This window comes from Sorghum bicolor, chromosome 3 (assembly GCF_000003195.3).
Source record: "Sorghum bicolor cultivar BTx623 chromosome 3, Sorghum_bicolor_NCBIv3, whole genome shotgun sequence".
NCBI lineage: Eukaryota > Viridiplantae > Streptophyta > Magnoliopsida > Poales > Poaceae > Sorghum > Sorghum bicolor.
Genome location: NC_012872.2, coordinates 70,386,324 through 70,410,141, shown reverse-complemented (window position 1 = coordinate 70,410,141; position 23,818 = coordinate 70,386,324). Strand labels below are relative to the sequence as shown.

At 45.4% G+C, this 23,818-nt stretch overlaps 3 protein-coding genes across 7 annotated transcripts; 1 reads left to right on the top strand and 2 right to left on the bottom strand.

Moving 5' to 3' along the window:
* On the top strand, window positions 50–7,858 carry LOC8078693 (uncharacterized protein slr0889). 5 transcript variants are annotated; one of them, XM_021457180.1, is made up of 13 exons: window positions 50–924; window positions 1,029–1,157; window positions 1,376–1,570; window positions 1,771–1,818; window positions 1,904–2,032; window positions 2,987–3,111; window positions 3,730–3,840; window positions 5,838–5,946; window positions 6,030–6,148; window positions 6,561–6,714; window positions 6,909–7,053; window positions 7,151–7,232; window positions 7,483–7,858. In XM_021457180.1, exons 1-12 carry the CDS (start codon window positions 805–807, stop codon window positions 7,201–7,203), a joined length of 1,437 nt encoding a protein of 478 aa, XP_021312855.1. In that variant the 5' UTR covers window positions 50–804; the 3' UTR covers window positions 7,204–7,232; window positions 7,483–7,858. The 5 variants fall into 5 exon arrangements, 3 of the variants coding, with proteins under 3 accessions (XP_021312855.1, XP_021312854.1, XP_021312853.1); XM_021457179.1 differs by having other exon boundaries at window positions 7,475–7,858; XR_002451410.1 differs by having other exon boundaries at window positions 51–924; window positions 7,151–7,356.
* Window positions 8,074–10,271, bottom strand: LOC8056128 (DELLA protein RGL1). Its single transcript, XM_002456755.2, has one exon. It carries the CDS (start codon window positions 10,205–10,207, stop codon window positions 8,594–8,596), a length of 1,614 nt encoding a protein of 537 aa, XP_002456800.1. The 5' UTR covers window positions 10,208–10,271; the 3' UTR covers window positions 8,074–8,593.
* Window positions 16,494–21,486, bottom strand: LOC110433327 (protein NRT1/ PTR FAMILY 8.1-like). The gene is made up of 5 exons (XM_021455195.1): window positions 21,218–21,486; window positions 20,840–21,023; window positions 20,478–20,695; window positions 19,840–20,351; window positions 16,494–17,994 (listed from the first exon to the last, which is right to left on the bottom strand). The coding sequence occupies exons 2-5, from the start codon at window positions 20,940–20,942 to the stop codon at window positions 17,148–17,150; spliced, it is 1,680 nt and encodes a 559-aa protein (XP_021310870.1). The 5' UTR covers window positions 20,943–21,023; window positions 21,218–21,486; the 3' UTR covers window positions 16,494–17,147.

The window sequence follows — 23,818 nt, the reverse complement described above, 5'->3', positions numbered from 1 at the left end:
TTGGACAATATTTATCAAATACAAACGAAAGTGCTACAGTGTCAATTTTCTAAAATTTTTTGGAACTAAACAAGGCCCTAGTAGCCTCACCTAGACACCGTAATGCTAGATTCAGGAGATGTTTGGTTGCTAGCTACAGTTTGCCACGCTTTATCTTAGGCAAGTTTAATCAAATTGGCAAGTGTTTGATTGACAACTAAGTTTAGGCATGATTCTTTTGGACTACACATGTCATAGAGTTAAAAAGTGTGGCAAGATTCCTTTAGACATAACAAAATGTGGCAATCAATTTGCTAGCCACACTTTTTTTAGTTTGCCACACTTATCTAAAGTTAAGTTGTGGTAAACTATGATTAACAACAAACATCCCCTTAGTGCGGTAGTGCCGAGTGGGCGAACCGTCGCCGTCAGCGCGCGCCATCTCTTCTCGCCACGGCGCGGCGGCATGTGGCGGGGCGTGCTGTGCTGCCGTGCTGGCGCACGAATGGCGCTCGCGCACCATATACCCTGATCCCGACACGAAAAAGAGGAAACCCCTCAGCCCTCACTAGATTCCTAGTGGGCCAGCCTCGTCGTAGGCCGATAGCCAGTCCAGCCACACCCACACAACACGCGGACGCCCCACTTCACCACGGCACCACCGGCCGGCCACCGGGCGCCAAAAGGAACGGAACGGCGCAGCCGCGGCGGCGGCGGCGGCTGTAAGCTCCCGCACCAGCGACCGGCGGACACGTACACGGTATATCGATCTCCCCTCGCACAGTCCCACGCAACCCGTCCTCGGCCTCGTTCCGTCCGCCAGCAATGCCGCTGGCGCTCGCGCAGCTGCAGGACCTGCGGGACCGCATCTCCGACCACCTCCGCCCATGGAGCCGCTCCGCGCAGTTCTGGGTCCGCGCCGCGGACATCTACACCAGCTATAAGGTCGGCTAGCTAGCCTCTGTTCCATTGGTGTGCCTTCTATCTGCTCGTTGATATGCCTCTGAGGCGCGGGGGGTTTTAATTGCGAATCGCTTTGGTCGGTCCAGGTGTGCCAGCTGCGGGCGGGGTTTGTGAAGGATGAGGACGAGCGGGAGGCCATGTGGGAGCAGCAGCACGAGCTCGGCGCCCAGAAGATGTACTCCCTCTGCTCCGAGCTCGGCGGTCTTTTCCTCAAGGTTGGTGCGCTTGGGTTCGCCCGCCCTATTCTAATTTTTCTTTCCTCCTCTCTGATTTTCAAATGCCCTCACTCCACCCACCCAAAAAAAATGGTGGTGTGACAGAAGCTGCAATCCGATTGTGGTGGTAACTGTGATCGTGCTTGTGGTGTGGTGCTTTGTATCATCATGTTATGATTAGTATGCTTTGTGACACTGGATCGGTGGATTTTGAACAGGCTGCTCAAATTCTGGGAAAACCTGACCTGGCACCGATGGCTTGGGTGAAGAGACTTGTCACGCTGTGTGATCAGGCCCCAGCCACGCCATTTGTTGTGGTTAGAGATGTTGTGGAGAAACAGTTTGGAAAGAACTTCGATGACATATTCGAATTCTTCGATGTCGAGCCTGTTGGGTCTGCTTCTATTGCACAGGTTCGTGCTTAGGTATTTCTCTTCATCTGTGTAATCTGGGGAGTGGGGTAACATCTGTATTTTCTACCATTCCTGCCAATGTTAGGCTTGTGCAAATGTTGTTCACTTCTTTGTAACATAATAACATCATGTACTTACTGGGAATATCACTTACTTTCTCACTAAATTTTCCAAGTTATATTTTGGTCCATGTTTGTTAGGTGCATCGAGCAAGGCTTAAATTATCAAAGGCAGACGTTGCTGTCAAGGTTAGTAATATGCTTATGTGCTTTGTAAGCAGCCATTTCAAACCTCAGATTTTTCCGATGTCATAATGAATTAGGAATGGACCAGGTTCAACATCCAGGAGCCGAGCATTTGATGATGGTTGATATTCGGAATATGCAAGCAATGGCCTTGTTTCTGCAGAAGTATGACATCAACTTTGATCTATTCTCTGCCACCAAAGAGATGGAAAAGCAGGTTTATCCCGCACCCCCATAGCTTTCTGTTTTGTCGCTTGTCCCAGTAATCCAATATACTTTTCTACCCTTTCCTAAAACACCAAGAAACATGTTGAGCCTCTTTCTGCATAGTTAAGTGGAGATAATCAGTCTGCTGTGTTTCAAATTATTATTGAACCCTATTGAACTGCACAGGTTGGTACTATATGCGGATCATTTTATAGAGTTGTACACATCATGGAATTCTGATATCTACTATCTTATATCTGATTAATCAGCAACTTTCAAATTTAGGACCACTAAAATAAGGTTCAACCTTTTTCTTATCCTTTTTTTCTTTAACCATCACTATGGAAATTTTAAGCTCTTATCTTAGAGCAAATGTGAAATCTTCCTCTTAACATTGTTTTCGTAGTATAGTGAATGGTAACTAATATGTATCTTTGGTGAAGCAGTAATGCAATGCAAGGTTAATAGAAGCTTCAAATATTAGATATATGCATGTGCACAAAAGAATAAACTCAGTCATTCTTTCGATATATTAGCTGGAAGAACAAAGAAGACAAGATTTCACATTTTGACCATTAGAAACAAGAAATGGCTCCTATTTGTATCTGGACCATTGTTGACCAGTTACATATTTACATTAGCCAAAGGAGGTTAGCTGTTCAAATAGATTGGTCTTCATAAACATGCACCTCCTATGTGAGAATATCTGTTGGGTTTCCTTTCTTTGTTAGTACCTCTATTTCACACGAGTGCAAACCTTGTGTGGTACTCCCTTGGTTCCAAATTATAAGCTGCTTTGACTTTTTTGGTTCATCCATTTTGCTATGTATCTGGACATATTATTATAGCTAGACTAGATGCATAGCAAAACGGATGTACCAAAAAATTCAAAGCGACTTATAATTTAGAACGGAGGGAGTATTAAAGTATTAATATGTTTTCTTCTTGATGTTTGCTTCTGAAGATATGCTATGAATTTGACTTTGTGCGTGAAGCAAGAGCAATGGAAAGAATACGAGAATTCCTACGTGTCACCAATAAGAAACCTCCAGTTATGGTGCCTCGTGTGATTCCTGGGATGGTTAGCAGGTATAATTCCATAGCTTCTCACTGAGCTAAAGTGTTCTTCAGGTTATTTAATTGAATCCTAGTTCTCTACCATACGTTCAGTTGGATGGAATGGTTGTCTCTAGTTTGATGGTTTCAACAGAGCAATTATAAATCATCCACTTACAGACTTACTGATACTGGAACAAGAAATATTTTTTATCCACACTAGATTTTCCCTTTGCATGATGCTTCTGTATGCAAAGTTTTTCTAGTGTGTTTTCCCCCATCACGCAGTGACTTTACGTTTCCTGACCCTCTAGGTTGTTTATCTGGATATCTAGGGATTAACACTATGTTGTACTGGCTTGTTTGGATTTTTAGAACTAATAAACAAAGAAATATTTATCACTGCCATTTCACGATATCAAGAAGTCTGCTGCTGTTTTTAAATCATACCTTTCTTTGTTCTTTCTTATTCCAAATGTAGGAAACTTTATTTTTATACTGTATGCTGTTAGATAGAACAAGCACTTAACTTTGATTTGATGTAATGGCTTAATTTTTACTGAGCCTGCTATCTCCTGTGTTTCTTTGCATAAGCAACATGTGAAGTTTTTATCTATTAAATGTTCTTTTTTTGTTTATATGTTTTGTTAGAGAGGTTTTGGTAATGGAATTCATCAAAGGGACCCCAATAATGAATCTTGGCAATGAAATGGCTAAAAGGGGCATCGATCCTGGTGGTAAGATTGCAGCAATGGCAAAGCAGTAAGCCCCTTCATCTCAAAAGAGTATGATTCTCATTTGCTTAGTTTACAGAACCTTATACTAGTTCTAAGATTCTGTGGTTGGACTGATGGGTCAATGCTATTCAATGAATATGATAAAATTTCATGCCACTCAGTTTAGTCATGATTGGCAGACCTCGAAAAGCAATTAGTTTTTTTTATCAAAAACGCAGGAGAGCTGTGTACCTTTATATTAAATCTAAGAAGAAAAACAGAAGGGGGGCAAGAGCCCTTAGACGACCCCCACCCCCACCCACCCATCCACCCACCCACACACACACACACACAAATAATGTTATAACTCGTAGTTGACAAAGATAAGACCGACCCTGACTAAAGCCTAGAAACCTGCACTATTCTCCATCCTGCACAAGAGCAAGGAGGTGGGAAATACCCCTAGCCCTGGCCAGACTCCAATTGAACAGCTCCTCCTTAGCGAGCAAAAATGCTGCAGCCATGTTTAGGGAAGCCCCATCAAACACACACCGATTGTGGTGTTTCCAAATTATCCAAGCTCCGAGGACGATGATAGAATTGAGACCTTTTCTGACAGGACGGGACAATCCACCCTGGATTCAGCCATTGCCACCATTCATCAAAGCATACATCTTCTTTTTGAGGGGGAGAGACCTTGTAAACCGAGTCTTTGCAGCAGGAGAAACCAGTCTCGTGCAAAAATGCCAGAACAAGCAGGTGATTGATTGTTTCATCAGTTTGATCACAAAGTGGACTACGGGCAGGATGTGGGAGGCCCCATGCGAGAGACTATCAGCTGCCAGCACCTGTTATGAGCCACCAGCCACATAGAAAACTTGCATTTTCCTGGAGCCTAGGATTTCCAAATCCTCTCCCAGGGTCTAAAGAGGACAGCACCATGAAACATTCCATTGTTATGCAGTTTGGCAGAGTAGTTGCCTGAATTCGAGAAACACCAAATGTGGGTGTTTTTCACCTTTGGGCTGAAACACCACCTCACAAAGCATGCCCCAGAGACGAATAAATTCTGTAATGACTTCAACAGTTAGAGCTCCAGCAATATCAGATTTTTTGGCACTAAAGAGAACAATTGAGGTGCAAGGTCAGTAGGGGCCTCAAACCCCTCCTGTTCCTTCAAAAAAAAAATAATTGAGGTGCAAGGTCAGCAATACATTGTCCGTGGATGCACCTGTGAGTTGAAAACAGTGTGGAGGCAGCACCATTACACCAACTTCTGAGACCATTGCCATGGAGAAGAAAGCCTGGGCGGAGCCATGAATTCGAACAAGTAAGGCTAACCAAGGACGATGGGGGTCTGTTTCTTGCAAACATAACCACCTAATCCTGAGTGCTCATCCAAGGTTTTGTTGGTTGGAGATGCCCATGACGCCCAGCTCAGGGGGGTGACGTACTTTAGTCCAAGTCACCAGAGACCAGACAATGCCCGCTTCTGTGTCTTTGGTCTTTACGTCCTCTCCAAAGAAAGCCCCGCCTGATCTGACCAATGGCTTTTAGGGCTCATGCTGGAAGCTCAATGGCCATTGCCGAGTAGACTTGCATTGAGTTGAGGACAAATCGGACCAAGATACGTTGACCAGCATGTGTTAACAGGTCCGCCTTCCATCCTGGAAGCCAATCTGCTCTCTTATCAATAATGGGTTGGATTTGAGCTTAGGTCAGTTTCTCTAGAGAGTGAAACTCCAAGATATATACAGGAAAGTCTAGCACTTAACTGACATGGCATCAGGTCCTGTATCTGTGTGATGTCCTCGGTGCAATGGATAGGTAGCACATTGCTCTTGTGAAAGTTTGTTTTCAGACCTGATACCTCACGAAAAAGCTGTAAGATATCAAACCAATGCCCCTAACAAAGGGTCTGAATAATTAGAAACATTCCTTCTTTTTTTTTTGTAAATTCAGTTTTTCTTTTGTAGTCATTTTTTCAATTGCTTTAAATTCTAATGATTAGGTTATCTCAAAAGTACCCCTTTTCTGTTGTAGGAAGATTTTGTCAGATCTTACTCTTGCATATGGTCAAATGATCTTGAAGGATGGCTTTTTCCATGCAGATCCACACCCAGGAAACATCCTTATCTGTAAGGACACAGAGGTAAGAGATCTTTTAAACCCTTCAATCTCCCTTTACAGGGCAATGGCAGCTTCCAGTTAAATGTTCTTTGTGATTTTTCTTAGGTGGCTTTACTTGATTATGGACAAGTGAAAGAAATGCCAGAAGATTTGCGGCTTGCTTATGCAAATCTTGTAGTTGCAATGGCTGATGATGATTTCTTGAGGGCTGAGGAAAGTTTCAGGTATCCTGAATTGCACACCATGCATTATTTGTCTAAACGGCCGTTGAGGGCATTTAGACACTACACTGTGGCACACCGTTTCCATTTAATCACCCATTTATCCCATTTAAATGGCAGTTTTGCCTGAATTATGGCTAAAAGGTAGGTGGCCGACTGTCTTGCGTTTAGCAAAACACTAACGCCGTGCTATGTGTATGTTCTACTTTGTACACACTTGGAGTTTTTGCAAATCAGTAAACGGAAATATTTTATGTCGTTTCTGTAACAAAGCAGTCTGAGCTAGCAAACTAATGAAGATATGGCATATTGGTTCCTGTTCAAAATGAAAATATGGGTGCTGATTCTTATTGAAGCGTCTTGCTGATATATTAGTATATTACCTATTTTGCTCATGGAATATAAAATATTTCAGGGAGCTCGGTATCCGAACATGGGCCATAACTGATAACAAGCTAGAAGAATTGTTTCAATTATCCCTGCGAATGTTTGATACAAGATTACCACCAGGTGTAACTGTTATGTCACCTTTTGCCGATGATTCTTCGCTTAATAAAATTGGAGTGGAGGTATGATCACATCTTCAAGATTCAAACAGGAAAACAAATAACCTATATGTTTTTCTTAGTCAGTCCTATATTCGTGTACATCCATTTATTTGCATTATCTACGCACATAGGCGATCTATCTATGTATTATTGTGTAGTTTGACTTCCTAAACTGCTTCCTTAAATGACATATTCTATTCGTTTCCTATGTGAAGAGCTTCCCGGAAGAGTTATTTTCAGTGCTTCGAACAATTCAGCTTTTGCGAGGGTTGACTGTAGGCATGGGCCTTACATTCTCGTGCGCTCAGCATTGGAGACCAATCGCTGAGGAAGTATTGTTAAAGGCTGGAAGACAAAATGGTAAATGTGTTTTAATCTGCATGATTTGTTTGTAAGGTGCATTCTGATAGAGAGATGGAGTGATGGACTAATTTGAACTTATGTCATGTTGATGCAGCTTCAAAATCAAGAAATCAAAAGAGAAGTTTTCTCAGGAGACTTTTTTGGTGAAGTAGGGATAGGGACCATCAAAGAATATGGTATACGAACAATTCTATGATGAAATGGAAGTAGCCATAAATCTCAAGCCTTCGATTCTTATATTCACAGTACATCTGTTCACTTTTTTTTTGAGAGGCATCTGTTCACATTCATTTACATTGGGTGCGTGTTTATTTGACTCAACGATGTTGCTCATTCCTTTATCAAAATGTATTATTTGGATTTTAGTATATTTACATAGTCGAAAATCAGACCAGTCTTATTGGATGTAGCACTTCAGATTTGCAGGCCAAAAATCTCGGCCCATTATCAAACGTGCAAACCTACGGAACCATCCTCCAGGAGATCAATGCAAGGAGACGGAGCTTCACAAGAGCAGATTTCGTCTTTGAAGTGTGAAGATCGAATGTTGACGCTCATCTAGTCGCTAGAAGCTCTATAAATTTATTGATAGGTAGACATGCTTGGTTTTTGGAGCCTCCTGATGGAGTTTGTAATCCTTATCCTGCTGATTGAATAAAGTCAGAGCTCCCCTAAAAAAAGGAAAAAAAAAACATGTACACATTCATGCTCAAAATACTCCAAATATCGTGTGGGGACAAACACAATACTCCATCCGTTCTTTTAATTTGTCACATTGAACATTGATCTTTACTTGGTCAAACCTGTCCAACGTTTCCACAAAAACTCGACGCAAACATCTTGTTTGACGATCAGACCGATGAACGTGAGTTTTGCCTATTTGATTCACAAATTAACATTTTATAACCCGTTGCTTCTTCTCTACTAAAGAGAAGAAGCAACTCTAATTAAAGCCTGTCATCTTTCTGCGCAAGGCGTTCAATCTGCCTTGCATCTCTGCTTATCAATGGAGGATCATTTCAGTTCCATGGATAAAGAACATCAGTTTCCATTCCTCTATAGAACGCATTACATCAGTTTCCCATGACAAAAAGGATCATGAGGGAAAAAAAAAACGATGAAGATACAGCAAGAAATCGAAACCTCCTCATGCTGTTAGGTTGGTTAACAGGCCTACACAATCTGTCAAGCAACTCAACCAAGCACTCTGTGACTGTGATGGCCTTATTATACAAGTGTGTTCAAACACTAGCAGCTTGAACAACCAGAAGCATGCGCGAGCTCATCTCTAAGCTTGAGCTCTTTATTCATCTACCCCTCACCACAGATCCATCCACCGTGTGTATGCATCTATGGCCAGCCAGCATAATCGAAAAGAAGAAAAGAAAAGAAAAGAAAAGAAAAGAAAAAGGCCAGCCAGCATACAGTAGTAGTACCGTATGTATATATGCGTGCATGCCAGACAAGCATGCTGGGTGTGGGTGGTATACGTATACCTCTCCGGCTGCCGGCGCAGCGTGACGCGACGAGCGGCGGACTAGGACTTCCAGCATGAGGCGGCAATGACGGGCTTGCCCTTCCAGCCGAGGACGAGGCATCCCTTCTCCTCGGCCACCGTGTACCCGCCGCCGCCGGCGTTCTCCTCCAGCCACTCCCGCGCCCTGGCCGCCATCCTGATCGGCACGGACTGGAACCCGGCGCGGCTCATGCGGCGCCGCCACTGGTCAGCGCGCTCGTGCCGCTCCACGCGCGCCGCGCCCTCGCAGCCGACCACGTTGCGGATCTCCGCGCCGAAGTGGAACTGCTCCACGCGCGCGCGCCGCGCGTCGTAGCGCGGGAGCGCCGCGTCCAGCGCGTCGAACACGGCGGCGTAGTAGTGGAGCGCCTCCATGAACCGGCCCAGGAAGAAAGGCCCGTTGTGCCCGGCGTCCTGCTCCACGAGGACGAACGCCTTGGGCGACAGCTTGCGGATGGTCTGGAGCACCGAGTTGAGCGCCCCGCGGCTCTCCTTCACCACGCAGTGCAGCTCCAGGATGCTGCTGATGGCCACGGCCTCGTCGGCGGCGATCCCGAGGTCGTCCATGTGCAGGCTCTCGAGGCTGCGGTCGATGGCCCTGAACTCGAGGCACAGCCCGAGCCCCTCCGCGTACGCCTCGAGCTCGCGGCCGACGGCTCTCATGGTCTCCGCGGGGGCGCCGACGGCGGTGACGCGCACGCGCGCCGGCTTGGCGCCCGCGCGGGCGGCGAGGCCGTCGAGGAGGCCGCGCCACTGGTGGGCGCGGTCCAGGCCCAGCGTCATGCCCAGGTCCAGCACGTGGACGTTACTCTCTCCCTCGAAGGCTTCCAGGATGGAGGCGTTGGCCACGAAGTGCGCGAACCGCAGGTACGGGCACAGCTCGTACGCCAGCGCGAGCGCCTCGCCGCGCGCGCCGTCGCGGCCCGTGCACGACGGCGGGATGCAGAACGCCATGCTGGCCGGGCCCAGCGCTGGCGGGTGAGCCAGCGCCAGGCGGTCCGCGAGGCCCTGCACGAAGCACGACGCGACGCGCTGGAACGCCGTCCCGTGCACGGGCGCGCCGGCCTGGAGCTCCCGCAGCAGCGCCGCGGCCTGAGCGCGGTCGCGGCACGCCACGGCCTCGGCGCACGCCACCAGCAGCTGCACGAGCCGCATCCCATCCGCGCCGCCTCCGTTCCCTCCGCCGGCGCCGGCGCCACCGCCAGCGGCGGCGCCGGCACCGCCACCATCCCCGACGGCAAGCCCGTCCTCACCTTCCTGGAACGCCACAGGGGACTCCATCGCCTCCATGGCCTCGACCTTCTGCTTGCAGCTCTCAAGAACGTCCCGGAACCTCTGCTTCCTGACGCGCGACGATTCGGTGGCCGCGGCGCGAGCCAGCGGCCACGACGGCTGGTAAGGCGAGCTGTAGTAGTCGACCCTGGTGGCCTTGGAAGCCTGGAAACCGAGCTCTACCTCGTCGCCGTCGAACGCCGCGTCCTGCTGATCAGTGCCGTAGTAGTAGGGGAAGCCCATCCCTGGTTCGGTGCAGATCACGGAGTCGTGCTGTGGCAGCAGATGATGAATCTGCTGGGAGGTGCCATAGGAGGAGGCGGTGAACAAGTTGCTCGTGCATGGCTGCTCAGATGTGCCCATGTGTGCTTCTTCTTCTCCTTTACTCTTTTGGCGTCAGTTAGGCCTTGTTGCGAAGGCAAATGGCCTAGTTAACTTCGTTACGTGGTTGAACCAACTAGCATATTTATAGAGGTAGTCCAGGAGACGACTTGGTTCTCCCTCTCTCTGTGTTTTCCTTTCTTTTCTGCTAATAACCAGCTAAAAACAGCTACTTGTATATATATATATGTAACACAGCTCAGGTTTGCCTGTCTCCTTTTTGTTAAGTGACTTGGTACTCTCTGACCATATACAGGTATATTACAAAGAAGTTTTATTTTATAGTACGGCGCGAAAATGCATATTTAATCATCTAGCTTCAGGAGAAAACTATTCAGAGTATCTATGTATTCATTCAGCACAGTTAAATTCCATCGGCGGCGTTTAAGTTTGGATGGAATAACAAAATCGTGCACACAGATTCAAGTGTAAAAATAAAATGTAGTTTTCACTGTCCAGATTGCTGCGGCGATAGGTATGTATGGAGGATCGCGTCCATGGCACGGCAGGTTTGCCAAGGCGAGGTCGTTTCAGTCCGCTTCCGGTTGGCTGCAGAGAAAGCTGTAAAACAGATGGCGCGATGGGATCTTATTAGAGTAGCAGCACTGGCTGAGTGCAATACTAACAGATGAATTAGTCTCTTCGTTAGGATCGAAGTGTTTGCCGCTCAGATAATTTTTGTGTCCATTCACAGTGATGACGATTCGACCATTGTTTTCTTTCCTGGTTCGAAAGAGAACGGAACAGGTGAAGTTGATTCATCGATCAGTCTCTCTGCTCTCTGGTGCTAAATTATCTATCAAACTGGGTAGCAGTAAAAAAAATGCCGACCAAGTGCAAAATAACAGCCCAAAAATCCACAAGAATCTGGTGAGCCCACCGGATATTTGACGATCACAGATACTGCTGGATGCTTGTGTCCAGTGCTGCAAAGCTTTCAATTGATCCTGCATTGGCATGAATTATTAAACAATAACAAACGATCACAGATACTACTTGGGAAGCTCGCGATCTCGCGCCGGCCGTGACCTGATCTCCTGCAAAGAAGAGAATAAAGGGATTTGTTTTTTTTTAAAAAAAATAGAGAATAAAGGTTGATGTCCAGCTGCAGCTGCTGCACGTAATCAGACACGCAAGGTTAATTGTTCCACACCAAGGCAATGGCATGCAGTGCCCAAAACAGCTAAGCCGTGGGTTGGGTTGTGCATCGTCTCGTGGCTTGGTGATCTCGCAGAAAAATACTGCAGGATATTGGGGCCTTTCAACAAAAACGTCAGCGACGACGCCATCTTGGCTCGTCGTCACCGGCGCGGCCGCGATCGCGGACGCCTCCGACCGACCGAGGTCCAAGACCCGACGACACCGAGGATGCTGGGGAGCTGGAAGACGTATGATTAGTTAGATTTTCCTCTCCATCGACGATGCACGCCGGAGCAGCTGGCTGCTGGTGGTGGCGCATGCTTTTCCGTCAGCTATGGCTGAGATGTACGTACGGCCGCACGCAGTGTGTACTGCTGTATGGGTTCGACTAGTTCGATGTGTCGGGCACGCAGCTGGGCACAATGCGTGCGTGCGGGGGCGAGAGGAGACTGTGATAGTTGCTGTGAAACACGCGTTGGTTTTCTCACACCCTCGCCAGCTCGGCAGCTCACTCTCTCTCGTCTCACACGATAGGCACCAACGCAAAGTAGATGGATACAAGATGTGTATGTATGGAGCTTCTGTTCTTTATCCCCCAACCAGATAATGAGATGTACTCTCTTCCGTCAAAATGTTTGTTGTACTTGATTTTACATGGTCTTATCTTTGAGTATATTATAAAAGTTTCTTCTAAAATGTATTATTAATATGCTTCAAACTACAAGATTTTCAAGTATTTTCAAAGACAAATCTATGGCCTAAATCACAATTCATCCTATATAAATGTGACCAAATTATTTTTAGAAAATCGCATTAGCAACTATGTCAGTGTTTCGCCACCGGACAGTTATTATGGGGCGTCGTACCTCATGTTTTTTAAGATTGTATTACTTATTATGTGCAACATGATTCGAGAGTATTAGATGTTAGGCGAAAGGACATGTGTAGCATAGTGGTTACAACAGCCTCAAGTAGTATCTCAGGTCTGAGTTTGATTCCTCATAGGGAATTTTTTTCACAGTTTTCCATGATTTAACGGTATTGTTTCATGGTAGGCGACGTTTCCGTCGTCGACAATGAGACGTCTATGGTGACTTCGTCAATATCGAGAATTTTACTAGCCCAATCTTCGAAGATGTTCATAGAGACGAGTGTACATGCGTTGTGAGTGCCTGCGTTATACTATGTAATCGCAAAAAAAAGAGTATTAAATGTTGGGATTTACCAATCAGGGGATTCTTTACAGCACCTTATATTGTCCGAGGAGGACTTCACTAAATAGCGAACGTTCAGTAGATTTGAATCTAGCGAACGATTAGACAGCCTCCACGATTTTTGGCAAAAAAAATCCCGCAATTTTCTATTTTTGGAAAGTTTTCTATTTTAGGCAAAAAAATTCGCTGCTTTTCTTTTTTGAAAAATTGTACTCACAATTTTTACGTATAACTTATAGAACAAACTTTTACGTATAACTCATATACGTGACTTTAACATATACCTTCATTGTGACAAAGTTACACATATAACTTATATTGATAAAGTTATACGCATAACTTTTATCTATAATATTTTATGGAACAAGTTTATCAACATAATTTATGACGAGACAATTTAGCGAATGTTCAAAAAAGTTACAATTAAAACTTAAGCATATTTTAATTAAACTAGTTTTAACATATAAGTTAATAACTGCAAGTTAAGCATAAAATATAATAAATCAAATAGCTTTGCAAAAAGTTAGACATAAAAGATAATAATTATAAGTTAATATCTACTAGTTACACGTAGAAAGTTAGATATAAAAGTTATGTACAGAAAGTTAGACATAAAAGTTACGTGCAGAAAGTTAATAATTACAAATTATATGGTTAAAATTTACATCTAGCATTTTAAAATAAATGATTTACTTTTTTATGACATCAGTGGTGGTTATGGAAAAAGCACACTAGAAGGGGAGATAGTTTGAACCTTTGTTACATCAAATCTAAGTGAACGATCGCCCAAATAAAATAAGGGTTGACAGCATATATAAAAAGAAAAAAATGATAGACTTATATAAAAAATAAAAAGAGAAAAAAATGACAAAAGAAAAATTAAAAAATGTTTTATAACTTTTGTGTTTCAAATTTTAGCATAAGTTGTAAGTTATATGGTATAAGTCATATGGTAATAAGTTTTGCAAAGTGTTATGCCAAGTTGCTAGTATAATTTATAGAAATAAGTTATGTTCTATAACATATATATGTATAACTTAGTTACCTTCTAAAAATGGAAAGTTGCGGAAATTATCATTTCCAAATAAGGAAAGTTGCGGGAGTAGCTGATGGTTCGCTGGATTCGTTACCGGTGATCGATCATGAAATTGGAGTTGGGGTCCGAAGATATGATTATAGATATATCTCTAGACTCATTGGTTTACAAATTGGTCCCCTAGTAGTAGTTGATACAATTAAAGCCTAGCATATGCAACATATCTATACCTTGTATAGTTGTATTCCAAGTCCATGAAGGTCATCAAGTAGACGCCGGACTCTTAAGTACTAATCAACCCAATGAACCCCTATATGTCCAGGGAGTCATTTTTTGTGTGGCCCATAGTGCTTCATGATCAAGTTACAACATTTTTATGGTATCCTAACCAGAGTTGACCAAATCCTGCAACTTCCTACCCCTGTGAAAGCACTTCATTGTTGTGTAGAAAGATCATGAAGGACTCATGAAGTACATGAAAAAAGAAATAAGCCAAATGGTATTTACCCAAAAGACAGCCACATCAAGTGAACTAATAATAGGCTAGTCCGTGCTAAGTCACCCCACATGTAGTGACCATATTAGTGACCTAGGAATGATCCTAAAGAACTTTGGTCACCCAAAGCCCTTATCTCTTACCCCCCTGATTAGGGTAAGTTTTTTTTAGTTTGCTTCATTCGATTATTGAATATGTTGAGTAGTCTTCTTGATGACCATTCAAGGAGCAGGAGCCAAAATCTCCATCAACGCACCACCACCACTGTCTCCCTAGAAATAGTAGCCCTCCACTAGAGGATTGAGAGATAAGGTGAAAGATGAGGAGGAGACAAACAATATCCTCCTCATCTGAGGAGGAAGAGGAAGAGGAAAGCAACCATCGAGACTGAGTAGGGCGACTGTACATCGCATTCTGCAACGCCTAAGGCAACGACCCCTTAGAAGATGATCAGGAGCCGCCGCAACCTGCCTTGATGGAGTCACCCATCAAACTAAAACGCTCCTCCAAGTGAGCATTCTTCCGCCTTATAGTTCTGTAGTAGTAGTTACATTGTCAAACTGATACTCAGTATCTTGTAATTTGTATAGGCGGGGCTCCAAGAAGGGATTGCTCTGACCTCCTATTCATGATTCTCTAGTTCTATCTCCTCCATGTTAGGTATCATCTGTTTAATCTGGTCCAAGCACTGATCAGGACTGGGTGTTTAGCAAGTAATACGTCTTCTTTGGCTTCCAATGGAAGAAAAAAAATGCATATGAACCTCATCCCGCCTATACGTTGCCTAGATAATAAGCTTGGAAAGTTAATAGCACAAACCCAAAACCTAAATCAGATGATCCTCATGGATTGCATTTTGCCTAAGACAAAGGGATTTGAACGCTAAGAACCAACACTATATATAGGTACCAATTTTTGTTACACTTAACAAACTCAAGTTACTCCATCCATCCTGTAGTATATTGTACTCTAAAATTTTTAAGATAACTTAAGAGGGTCCTAAAATGACGCGTGTACCCATATATTAAACCAATTAAGGTGTTTCTCAAGTTATGATTTCCTTTTTAATAAACTTTGTCAAATCTAGACATTGACATTACGTAGAATGCATTATATTTCAGTAAAAATTTTAGAAGTCACATTGTACTATATTTCAGGACATAGAGTATAATTTTGTACCTTTCCAAACAGTATAAAAGAAAAAGTTGTCCCTAAACAGTAATAAATCCCTCCCTAGTACGGAGCACAGTAGTTGAAAACCTCCTACTTAGTCAATGTGAGTGGTTAGCAGATTCAGACATTCAGTTACCCATGACCTAACAAAACCACGTTCATTATTTTATATAGACTAGAGAATGAAATTACTGTAAATCTATCTGTCCTCGTCATCAGGCATTAGGATTTGGTCCCACAGATCTGTAGGTACGTATATGTGTGTTATTTATATTAATAAAATTTGCCGTTAGCTAGTAGGTTAGCCGTATTGTTACAGCTCATAACGAATCCCAAGAGTACGAGAATCGGTCATTCGTCGCCGTTGTCATTTCCTGTTTTTCTGTTCGACCAATGTGAATAGAATATGCCAAAGTCCTACTTTGGCCACCGCTTTGTTACTATATCCTTGGAGGTTTTTGTAAGAAATGAAATCGTGTACTATGTTTGAATGTGATGCCTAGGATCTCATGATCATTCGGCTCTATGTCTACTAGTACTAATCAAACCAGAGGTATTCTTACGGATTAAGATTATTTTTTTTTAAGAAAGACACTCAAAAATGTGAATGACACCTCATATATCTCAAGGGAAACAAAGACTAGTACAAAAGAAAGAGAACAAGTCAGCTTTTAAAAAAATAAGAGTGCCATCAAAGATTAGATTGGTCCTCTTCTTCCTTTGATCTGTCTATCGAAACTTAAAGATCGCACTGAAAAGATAACAAAGAAAAGAGACGCTTGTAAAAAAGAGACACTTGAGTATTAAACATCGAAAGAAAAACATTGTTTCATGGTTAATACTCAAGTGAGCAGGACCAACTCACCATGAAAGATAATTTTTTACTTATCCCGTAAATGTACATCTAAACTACTCATATACGTTCCGTTGTGCGTTGGCTCAAGAAATCACGAGTGTCAAATTGGATTTACGTTCTGATTAATTAAATTAACAGCCTACGAAAACGAAAGAGACCTATACAGATTTCTCAAAAAAAAAAAACGAAAGAGACCTGTATGTAGTAATGAATGGCCTTGTGCGTGCCTACATATGTCGGTCAGAAAAGAAAATCCCGTGTTCTTGTTTCGTGTAGCGCGTTTGAGGAAGCAAAAAATAAACACGCACGTCGTCGTCACAAGCTTAACACAGTCGCTCTCGGCCGGGGCAGAGTAATCTGAAATTCCGTGCATGGCCCATCGCATGCATTTGCATTGTGTCGACGGCGACTGATATGCTATATACTACAAGTGAGAGGTAGGACCAGGTAACAGGTCGTCACTAGTGACGCAAAGCTACGGTGTCGCCCGTGGCGAAACCACGGAGCCATTGGTCCGTATTCCGTCATCCATCGATCAGCAACCCCTAACCTGTCGTTACCACCGATGAGGTCGAAGGTGCTTGATGAGGTCTTTGCACGTCGTCTGACGACACTGCACAACTTAACGCAAAGCACGAGAAGGGTTTATATATATGTAGAAGTAGAAACAAACCACGGATGATCCGTTATGAATCTTGCATTAATTCGAACTCGATGTTGAGTGGAATCTCAGCGTTGCGAAACCTGGATGATGATCCCTTATGAATCTTGATCCCTTTGCCTTGTCAGAGATGTTTGAAACAGCTGCAGGCACATGCAGCAGGCTGCAGCTGCACGCCTCAGCCTCACTCGTATCGCAGCATCATCATCATCATCATCACTGTGATAGTTCGTCTATCCATGGACCGGGCCAAACCCTACTAAACTAGTAAGCTTTATTGGACCGGGCCAAGCCCAGTTATTGTTCAACAGCGCTTTTCTGTTTCCCCCGGGCCCGTCGATTCGCATCACCCAACACTCTTCTTGTACGTGTACCAGCGCGCGATGAGCAGGTAGACGCCGAAGTTGCCGACGCAGAGCATGGCGAGCAGCCAGAAGAAGTAGTCGAGGTGCGCCCGGTTGATGTCGTCGGGGATCCACCCGTCCCGTCCGCCCCGCGCGGTGGCGCGCGCCACGACGGTGACGAGCGCGGAGCTGACGTAGTTGCCGAGCGCGAAGGACGTCATGGAGAGGCCCGAGCAGAGGCTCCGCATCGCGTCGGGCGCCTGGTCGTAGAAGAACTCCATCTGCCCGATGAACGTGAACACCTCCGACGCGCCCACCACCACGTACTGCGGCACCTGCCAGAAGATGGACAGCGGCAGGTACCGCCCGTCGTCCCCTCCTCCGCCGGTGTTGGTGTCGTACATGCCGTGGCGCGCGATGACGCCGCGCCGCGCCACCTCGAGCGCCCCCGCGGCGAGCATGGCGAGCGTGAGCACGACGAGGCCCACGCCCATGCGCGCCAGCTGCGTGAACCCGCGGTCGTGGCCCGTGGCGCGGCGCGCCAGCGGGACCACGACGCGGTCGTAGAGCGGCACCCACAGCATGACGCTGAGGGTGTCGAAGACGGAGAGCACGGCGGCGGGGACGCGGAAGCCGCCCACGTACGGGTCCAGCGTGTCCCCCTGCAGGATGAAGGTGGTGGTCATCTGCGTGTACGCCGCCGCGAAGATGATGCCGCTCGCCCACACGGGAAGCAGGCGGAGCACGCACTTGAGCTCCTCCACCTGCGTCACCGTGCACAGACGCCACGAGCTCGACGGACGCGCCGCCTTGTCGGCCGCCGTCTCCACCGCTGCCTTGTCCAGGAACCTGCACGCAGTATCGTCGTCAGTTGCTGGGTCATGGGCCCGTGGTTTCACAACAGATGCAAGCAGCGTACGTCCAAGACAGATTTGCATGGAATCTGCAAATGGAATAGCTCAAATTTCTGTAACAGACAACTGCCGACGTGCTGCGAATATGTTAATATTATCGGCCGGCTGGCGGCTGCTAGCTGCTTCATCTAGTGGCCTCTCGCTCTGATAATGACCACTACCACTACTGCTTGCCGCGAAAAGGAAAGGAAAGGTATGGTATGGGCGAGAAAACGAAATGAAAACGATCTGAAAAATAATCTTTCTTTCTTCTTGCACTGATAAATCCCTGTAGGGGCCCCGGCCCCTCCACTTTCGTCAAAAAAAAAAAAAAGTTAGGCATGCACACGACAAACTTGCCGCGGTGACAATAATGTTGGGAATGAAGAATCCAGCAGCACAGTGACAATGCAGGGCTCCGAGATGCATGACATCGGTATCTTAGTCAAAATGCTTATGATTTCGTTACTCCGACGTACAATAATGTTGCAAACCGAAAGAAATCTCGCACACTGCTAGCACCAACTGTGGCCCATGTCATGCTAGGTCGTATAGGCTATCAAGCTTTTGACTAAGGTAAACGAGTAACACCTAGTAAGCAATGACAATATGACATGACTCTCATCAACTTATTTTGGAGTAACGCCTAGAGAGCAATTCAATAACATCACTCAACTTCTAAGGATTATGAATTTAGGGCACTCACCATGCAGACTCTATCATAGAATTTAAAGTTATTTATTACCTCGAACAATATGGACTTAGAGCTAAATAAGACTCGCTAAATAAGACTTGGAGTCTTATTTTTTCTACCTCTTTCTTCAATAAATATGTTGTCACATCAGCAAAATATTATAAATAATATATAATTAATTGTCTTGTACTCTGTGATAGAGTCTTGCATTGTGAGTGCCCTTGTACCAATATACATAAAACCCACCAAGTCCCACACCTAATTTTTCTTAGAACCATAGATATTTAGATGGGAAACATAGTGGACCCTCACGTAAGCATAACTTACCCCTAACTCGAATGTGTATATTTGGAGAATGGACTGAAAGATATTAAAATGAAAAAAAATATTATAGGTGTCTCATTGTCGATTGACACATCACCTACTACGGCATCTATAGTGTCATTTCTTTCTAAAATAAATCTGAAACAAATTTTTGTGCACCTATGTGGAGTTTAATTAGGATTTGAAGGTAGATGCATAGGGTCCATAAAAATGAACTAGCAACAGTTGGATTTGTCATTTGTATTTATATATCTTAGTCCATATTAGTTTAAGAATTACCATTACTTTACATCGGATTCGTAGTCAATTTTTTGGTGTTTACAGTAATATAAAAAAACAGTCTTGATTTTTTTGGTGGACGCTGCAAACTTCTAAAAAAAATTATAACGGAACCCTGGATGGATAGGTGTCCATAGCGAACTCACAACACATAGATTTTTATCTATACCATAGTCCAGATCAGTTAAAGAATTACCATTACTTCACATCGGAGTTGTAGTCTAGTTTTTGGATTTTTCAGTAATAAAAATTTGGGCTTGATATTCATTTTGTCAGTATGGGTAAATATGAAAACCACATATATATATATATATATATCCCAGAGGCAGAGTGGTTGGATGCTGCAAACTTCTAAAACGTCTTTAGCTGGATATCGAAATATCTACGAATAGTTCAAGATTTCGCATGAGGCTAGATCTTATAAACGGAAAATTATTAACGATCACATATAGTTTACGATTGATAATATTCCCTAGTGCAAACCTACGACTTGTTGCTACTGACCTGAACTGATCGGTGTGCGCGAGCCGGCGACTCCCCTGTATCGCGGACATGCCGTCGACGTCCTCGCACTCGTGCAGCGTCGACGCGTCTTCGGGCACCTCGACGCCGCACTTCCTGAATGCGGCGACGACAACCTGCGCGACCCTGGTGAGCGGGCTGCCGGCCGGCGGCTGGTGGCGCCGGTACGCGGTTGTGCCGGCCAGGAACACCGCGGCGGCCAGCACGCTGAAGAGCGCCGGGATTCCGTAGCCGAGCCCCCAGCTGACGCTGGACTGCACCCACACCAGCACGGTGCCGCCGACCAGCGAGCCGACGTTGATGGAGAGGTAGAACCAGTTGAAGAAGGAGCTCTGCCGCCCGCGCTCCCCCTCGTCGGACTCGTCGAACTGGTTCGCGCCGAACGACGACAGCACCGGCTGCAGCGCGCCGCCCAGCGCCAGCAGGTACAGCCCCGCGTAGAAGGCCGCGCTCTCCAGCGCCACCGCTGCGCTCACCGTCAGCACCACGTAGGCCTGCGCACGTACGTGCGGACATTAGAACGGCGGCGAGACCGGGTGGGTGAGTTTGCTTTGCAACTCTGCGTCGTCGTGCTCGTGCACGTCCATGACCATGATGGTGGACGACGACGACGTACGTACCACGACGGAGATGACCATGAAGAGCGCGATGGTCCAGTATCTGCCGAGGAAGGCGTCGGCGAGGAAGGCGGCGACGAGCGGCGTGATGGAGCTCGTGCCCAGCCAGTTGGTGACGCCGTTCGCGGCGGCCTTGCTGCCCTCGTGCAGCTGGTCCTTGAGGTAGTTCACTAGGTTCGTCGACACGCCGAAGTAGGCGATGCACTGGAAGCAGTTATTCGCTGATGTCCGAGTCCAGCCATCACCATGTACGAGTGCATGCAGAGGCCACAGGCCACAGCCAAAAAGTTTGAGACGGACGAGGCCATACATGAAGTTATGAACAGATGCTCATCAGGGAGAAAAAAAATTCAGGTGTATATTACCGAGGATGAAGACGGAGGCCCAGAAGATGCGGTGGTCCCTCTTGGGTGTCCGGCGATCGGCGGCGCCGTGTGAGCCATTTGATTCCACGGCCTCCATCTCCATGGTTCCAGCAGCAGCTGTGGTTCAGTAGGCCCTGAAGACTTCCACAGGTGACGACCAAAACGACTCTGACCGTGGCGAATTCTGAAACCATGGACGGATGGAATGGAACCATTTAATCATTTTCATCAGGAACAGATTTCAGAAACAGAATCCTCAAAATGTGAGAAGACAAGGGATCAGTGAATATTGTCCAAAGTTTTGTTATCAGTCATCATGTACTATAAACTATTGCTGATCACATATAAAACCTGATGTAAACGTTTTCAGAAACGGACCTTTGGCTTGGCGCTTTTGCTAATCGAAAATGGGCCTTGTTTCAATCTTCACCCTACGTTCTTGATATTTCAGCTCTGCAGCTCTTATCCACGAAAATTTTCTTCCCTGGCTGCCAACGAATGAAATGACTGGCTGCTGGAGCTGCGAAGCAACTGGCAACTGCAACTTGAGAGTTTGACTGAGACCGGTGCAAGCACGGCGCCCGAGCGGCGAGCATATGGGCATAGGCCAAGAGAGGACTAGCAGCAGCAGGTTTATAATGGCGACGCGGGAACTGTAAGCTGATAGCAAAAGGCTAGCCTTTGAAAATGTGCACTTGCACTGAGCACTGTGCAGTGTGTGATCGATGCTTTGCTTCCACTTCGGTGTCACAGACAGAATGCCGTGCCTTCACTTGCAACACGGCGGTTTTGTGAGCACGTCAGGGTGCAGGACAAACCGGGCCGCCGGCACAGGCACGAATGGTGTTTTGGATTTTTGGATATGAAGTACTCCCTTCGTCCTAAAATAAGTGTCGTTTTCGCTTCCCGAGAAATAACTTTAACTAAATATATAGTAAAAAATATTAATATTTATAATACATAATTAATATCATTAGAAAGATCTTTAAGTCTAGTTTTTTAACAAATTTATTTAGAGATATAAATATTGCACATATTTTCTATAAATCGAGTCAAACTTGTGGCACAAAAACCTAAAACGACACTCTTTTTGGGACGGAGGGAGTAGTATTGTAGTTCCATGGAAATGTGCGTTTACAGTACTGCTCGTGCCTGTGCCTCTCACGGCAAACTTTCATTCTCCGGTTGTGAGGTCCACACACGAGAGCGACGGTCATGTACTTTTGTAACTTTGTCCTACGAATGCGTGATCTTACTGGTACAGTCATACAGACAATGATTTGGTTGCGATCGTGCGCTATACTGCAGCCTGAGATGACGATGATGGCAGGCTCGTTATCTGATAGATTTCTATATTCTCCCTACATACTACCCACTAGCTAGGTTATTGTCCACGGTACTTAGGCTTTGTTTAGTTTACAACAAAAACCAAAAACTTTTGAAGATTCTCTGTCACATCAAATCTTACGACACATGTATAGAGCACTAAATATAGATGAAAATAAAAACTAATTGCACAGTTTACCTGTAAATCACGAGATGAATCTTTTAAATCTAGTTACTATATGATTGGACAATGTTTATCAAATAAAAACGAAAGTGCTAAGAAAGGCCTTAGCCACGCGCGCTACCCTCCAAGCTCACCAGCACCACCAGGGGTGCACCGTGTCTGCAGAAACCTGAGGATTTCCGCAGGAACGGCAGGGTGTCTTCGATGGTGCGCCCGCCGAGCCGCGGCAAACGGCGCCGGCCGGGTCGGCCCTGCGTCGCCACCGCCGTACGTTGCGTCCCTCCAGCCTCGAGCCTCCACAAAGAATTCTGAGCACAGCGCTGCGGGGAGCCGGGGACTATGGGCAAAGCCATGTGCGGCGTTCCAGTTCCAGCGTGAGCTTGCAGCAGGTGGCCGCGCGCTACCGCACAAAACTGTGGTTCCGCGTCGAGGTGTGCGACCGTGCGTGAAAACGAGGAACGACACACGCTGCTGCATGTGCGTGTATGACACACGCGCGTGTTTGTTCACGGCGGCCAATCGCCTCGCCGTCCCGTCTCGGTTCGCGGCTCTCGCCGGCGCGCCATGCGTTCGGTTCACGGAATTTCAGGCTTGCAGGAGATGGGACGTCGACCGCCGTGGACATGAAGATATGTTTGTTTTCCATCCGGATTATTCATCATGCATGGTGAGTGCAAAGGGGAGAACTACGACCAATAATTTGGGCACGCGTTGCGTCATGTCCGCCACCGCCGCCACCGGTGAGCGCGGCCCTTTGCTCGTCCAAACCAAAGTCCAGGGGGGTACGTGTCTGTCAGCACTACCTATCCCCGCAAGCAACCAAGACTGGAAACTGTGCAATATATATATATATATATTATGTAATTAGTTATTTTTTAAAATTATATTTAATATTTCATATATGTGTCTAAATATTTGATATTATAGGACAAAAAGTTTTTGTTCGAGAACTAAATAAGGTCTAATGTGACTGGGTTAGACTGGGTGTGTGACATTTGTATCACTGAGACCCAAGTAGCAAGAGATTAAGAGCTTGTTCGCTGATTTGAAAAACCATGACTGAAAATAGAAAAACATTGCTGACTGGTAGAAAAATACGACTTATAAGACAAGCGAACAAAGCCTCAACTTAGAATCAGGAAAAAAAGAGTAGGAGAAGATACTCGAGACTGAAACTAAGGCCTTGTTGGGTTGGTGAAAACTTTTGGTTTTAGGTACTATAGCATTTTCGTTTGAATTTGATAAATATCTAATCATGGACTAACTAGGCTCAAAAAAATCGTATCGCAAATTACAAACAAACTATACAATTAGTTATTTTTTTAATCTATATTTAGTACTCCATGCATGTGCCGCAAGATTTAATGTGATGAGAAATCTAGAATTTTTTTGGAAACTAAACAAGGCCTAAACTTGAACCAGAATTTCATAACAAATTAACAATAAGATGAACCAGTCTCTAGAAGATA

Bases quoted from the DNA above. Each gene is read 5' to 3' on its own strand.
- LOC8078693 (XM_021457180.1), top strand. From the start codon at position 805: ATGCCGCTGGCGCTCGCGCAGCTGCAGGACCTGCGGGACCGCATCTCC. The intron at 1,158-1,375 runs GTTGGTGCGCTT...GATTTTGAACAG, and splicing joins TCGGCGGTCTTTTCCTCAAG to GCTGCTCAAATTCTGGGAAA. The intron at 6,715-6,908 runs GTATGATCACAT...TCCTATGTGAAG, and splicing joins TTAATAAAATTGGAGTGGAG to AGCTTCCCGGAAGAGTTATT.
- LOC8056128 (XM_002456755.2), bottom strand. From the start codon at position 10,207: ATGGGCACATCTGAGCAGCCATGCACGAGCAACTTGTTCACCGCCTCC.
- LOC110433327 (XM_021455195.1), bottom strand. From the start codon at position 20,942: ATGGAGATGGAGGCCGTGGAATCAAATGGCTCACACGGCGCCGCCGAT. The intron at 20,352-20,477 runs GTACGTACGTCG...GTACGTGCGCAG, and splicing joins TCATGGTCATCTCCGTCGTG to GCCTACGTGGTGCTGACGGT. The intron at 17,995-19,839 runs GTCAGTAGCAAC...TACTGCGTGCAG, and splicing joins GCGCACACCGATCAGTTCAG to GTTCCTGGACAAGGCAGCGG.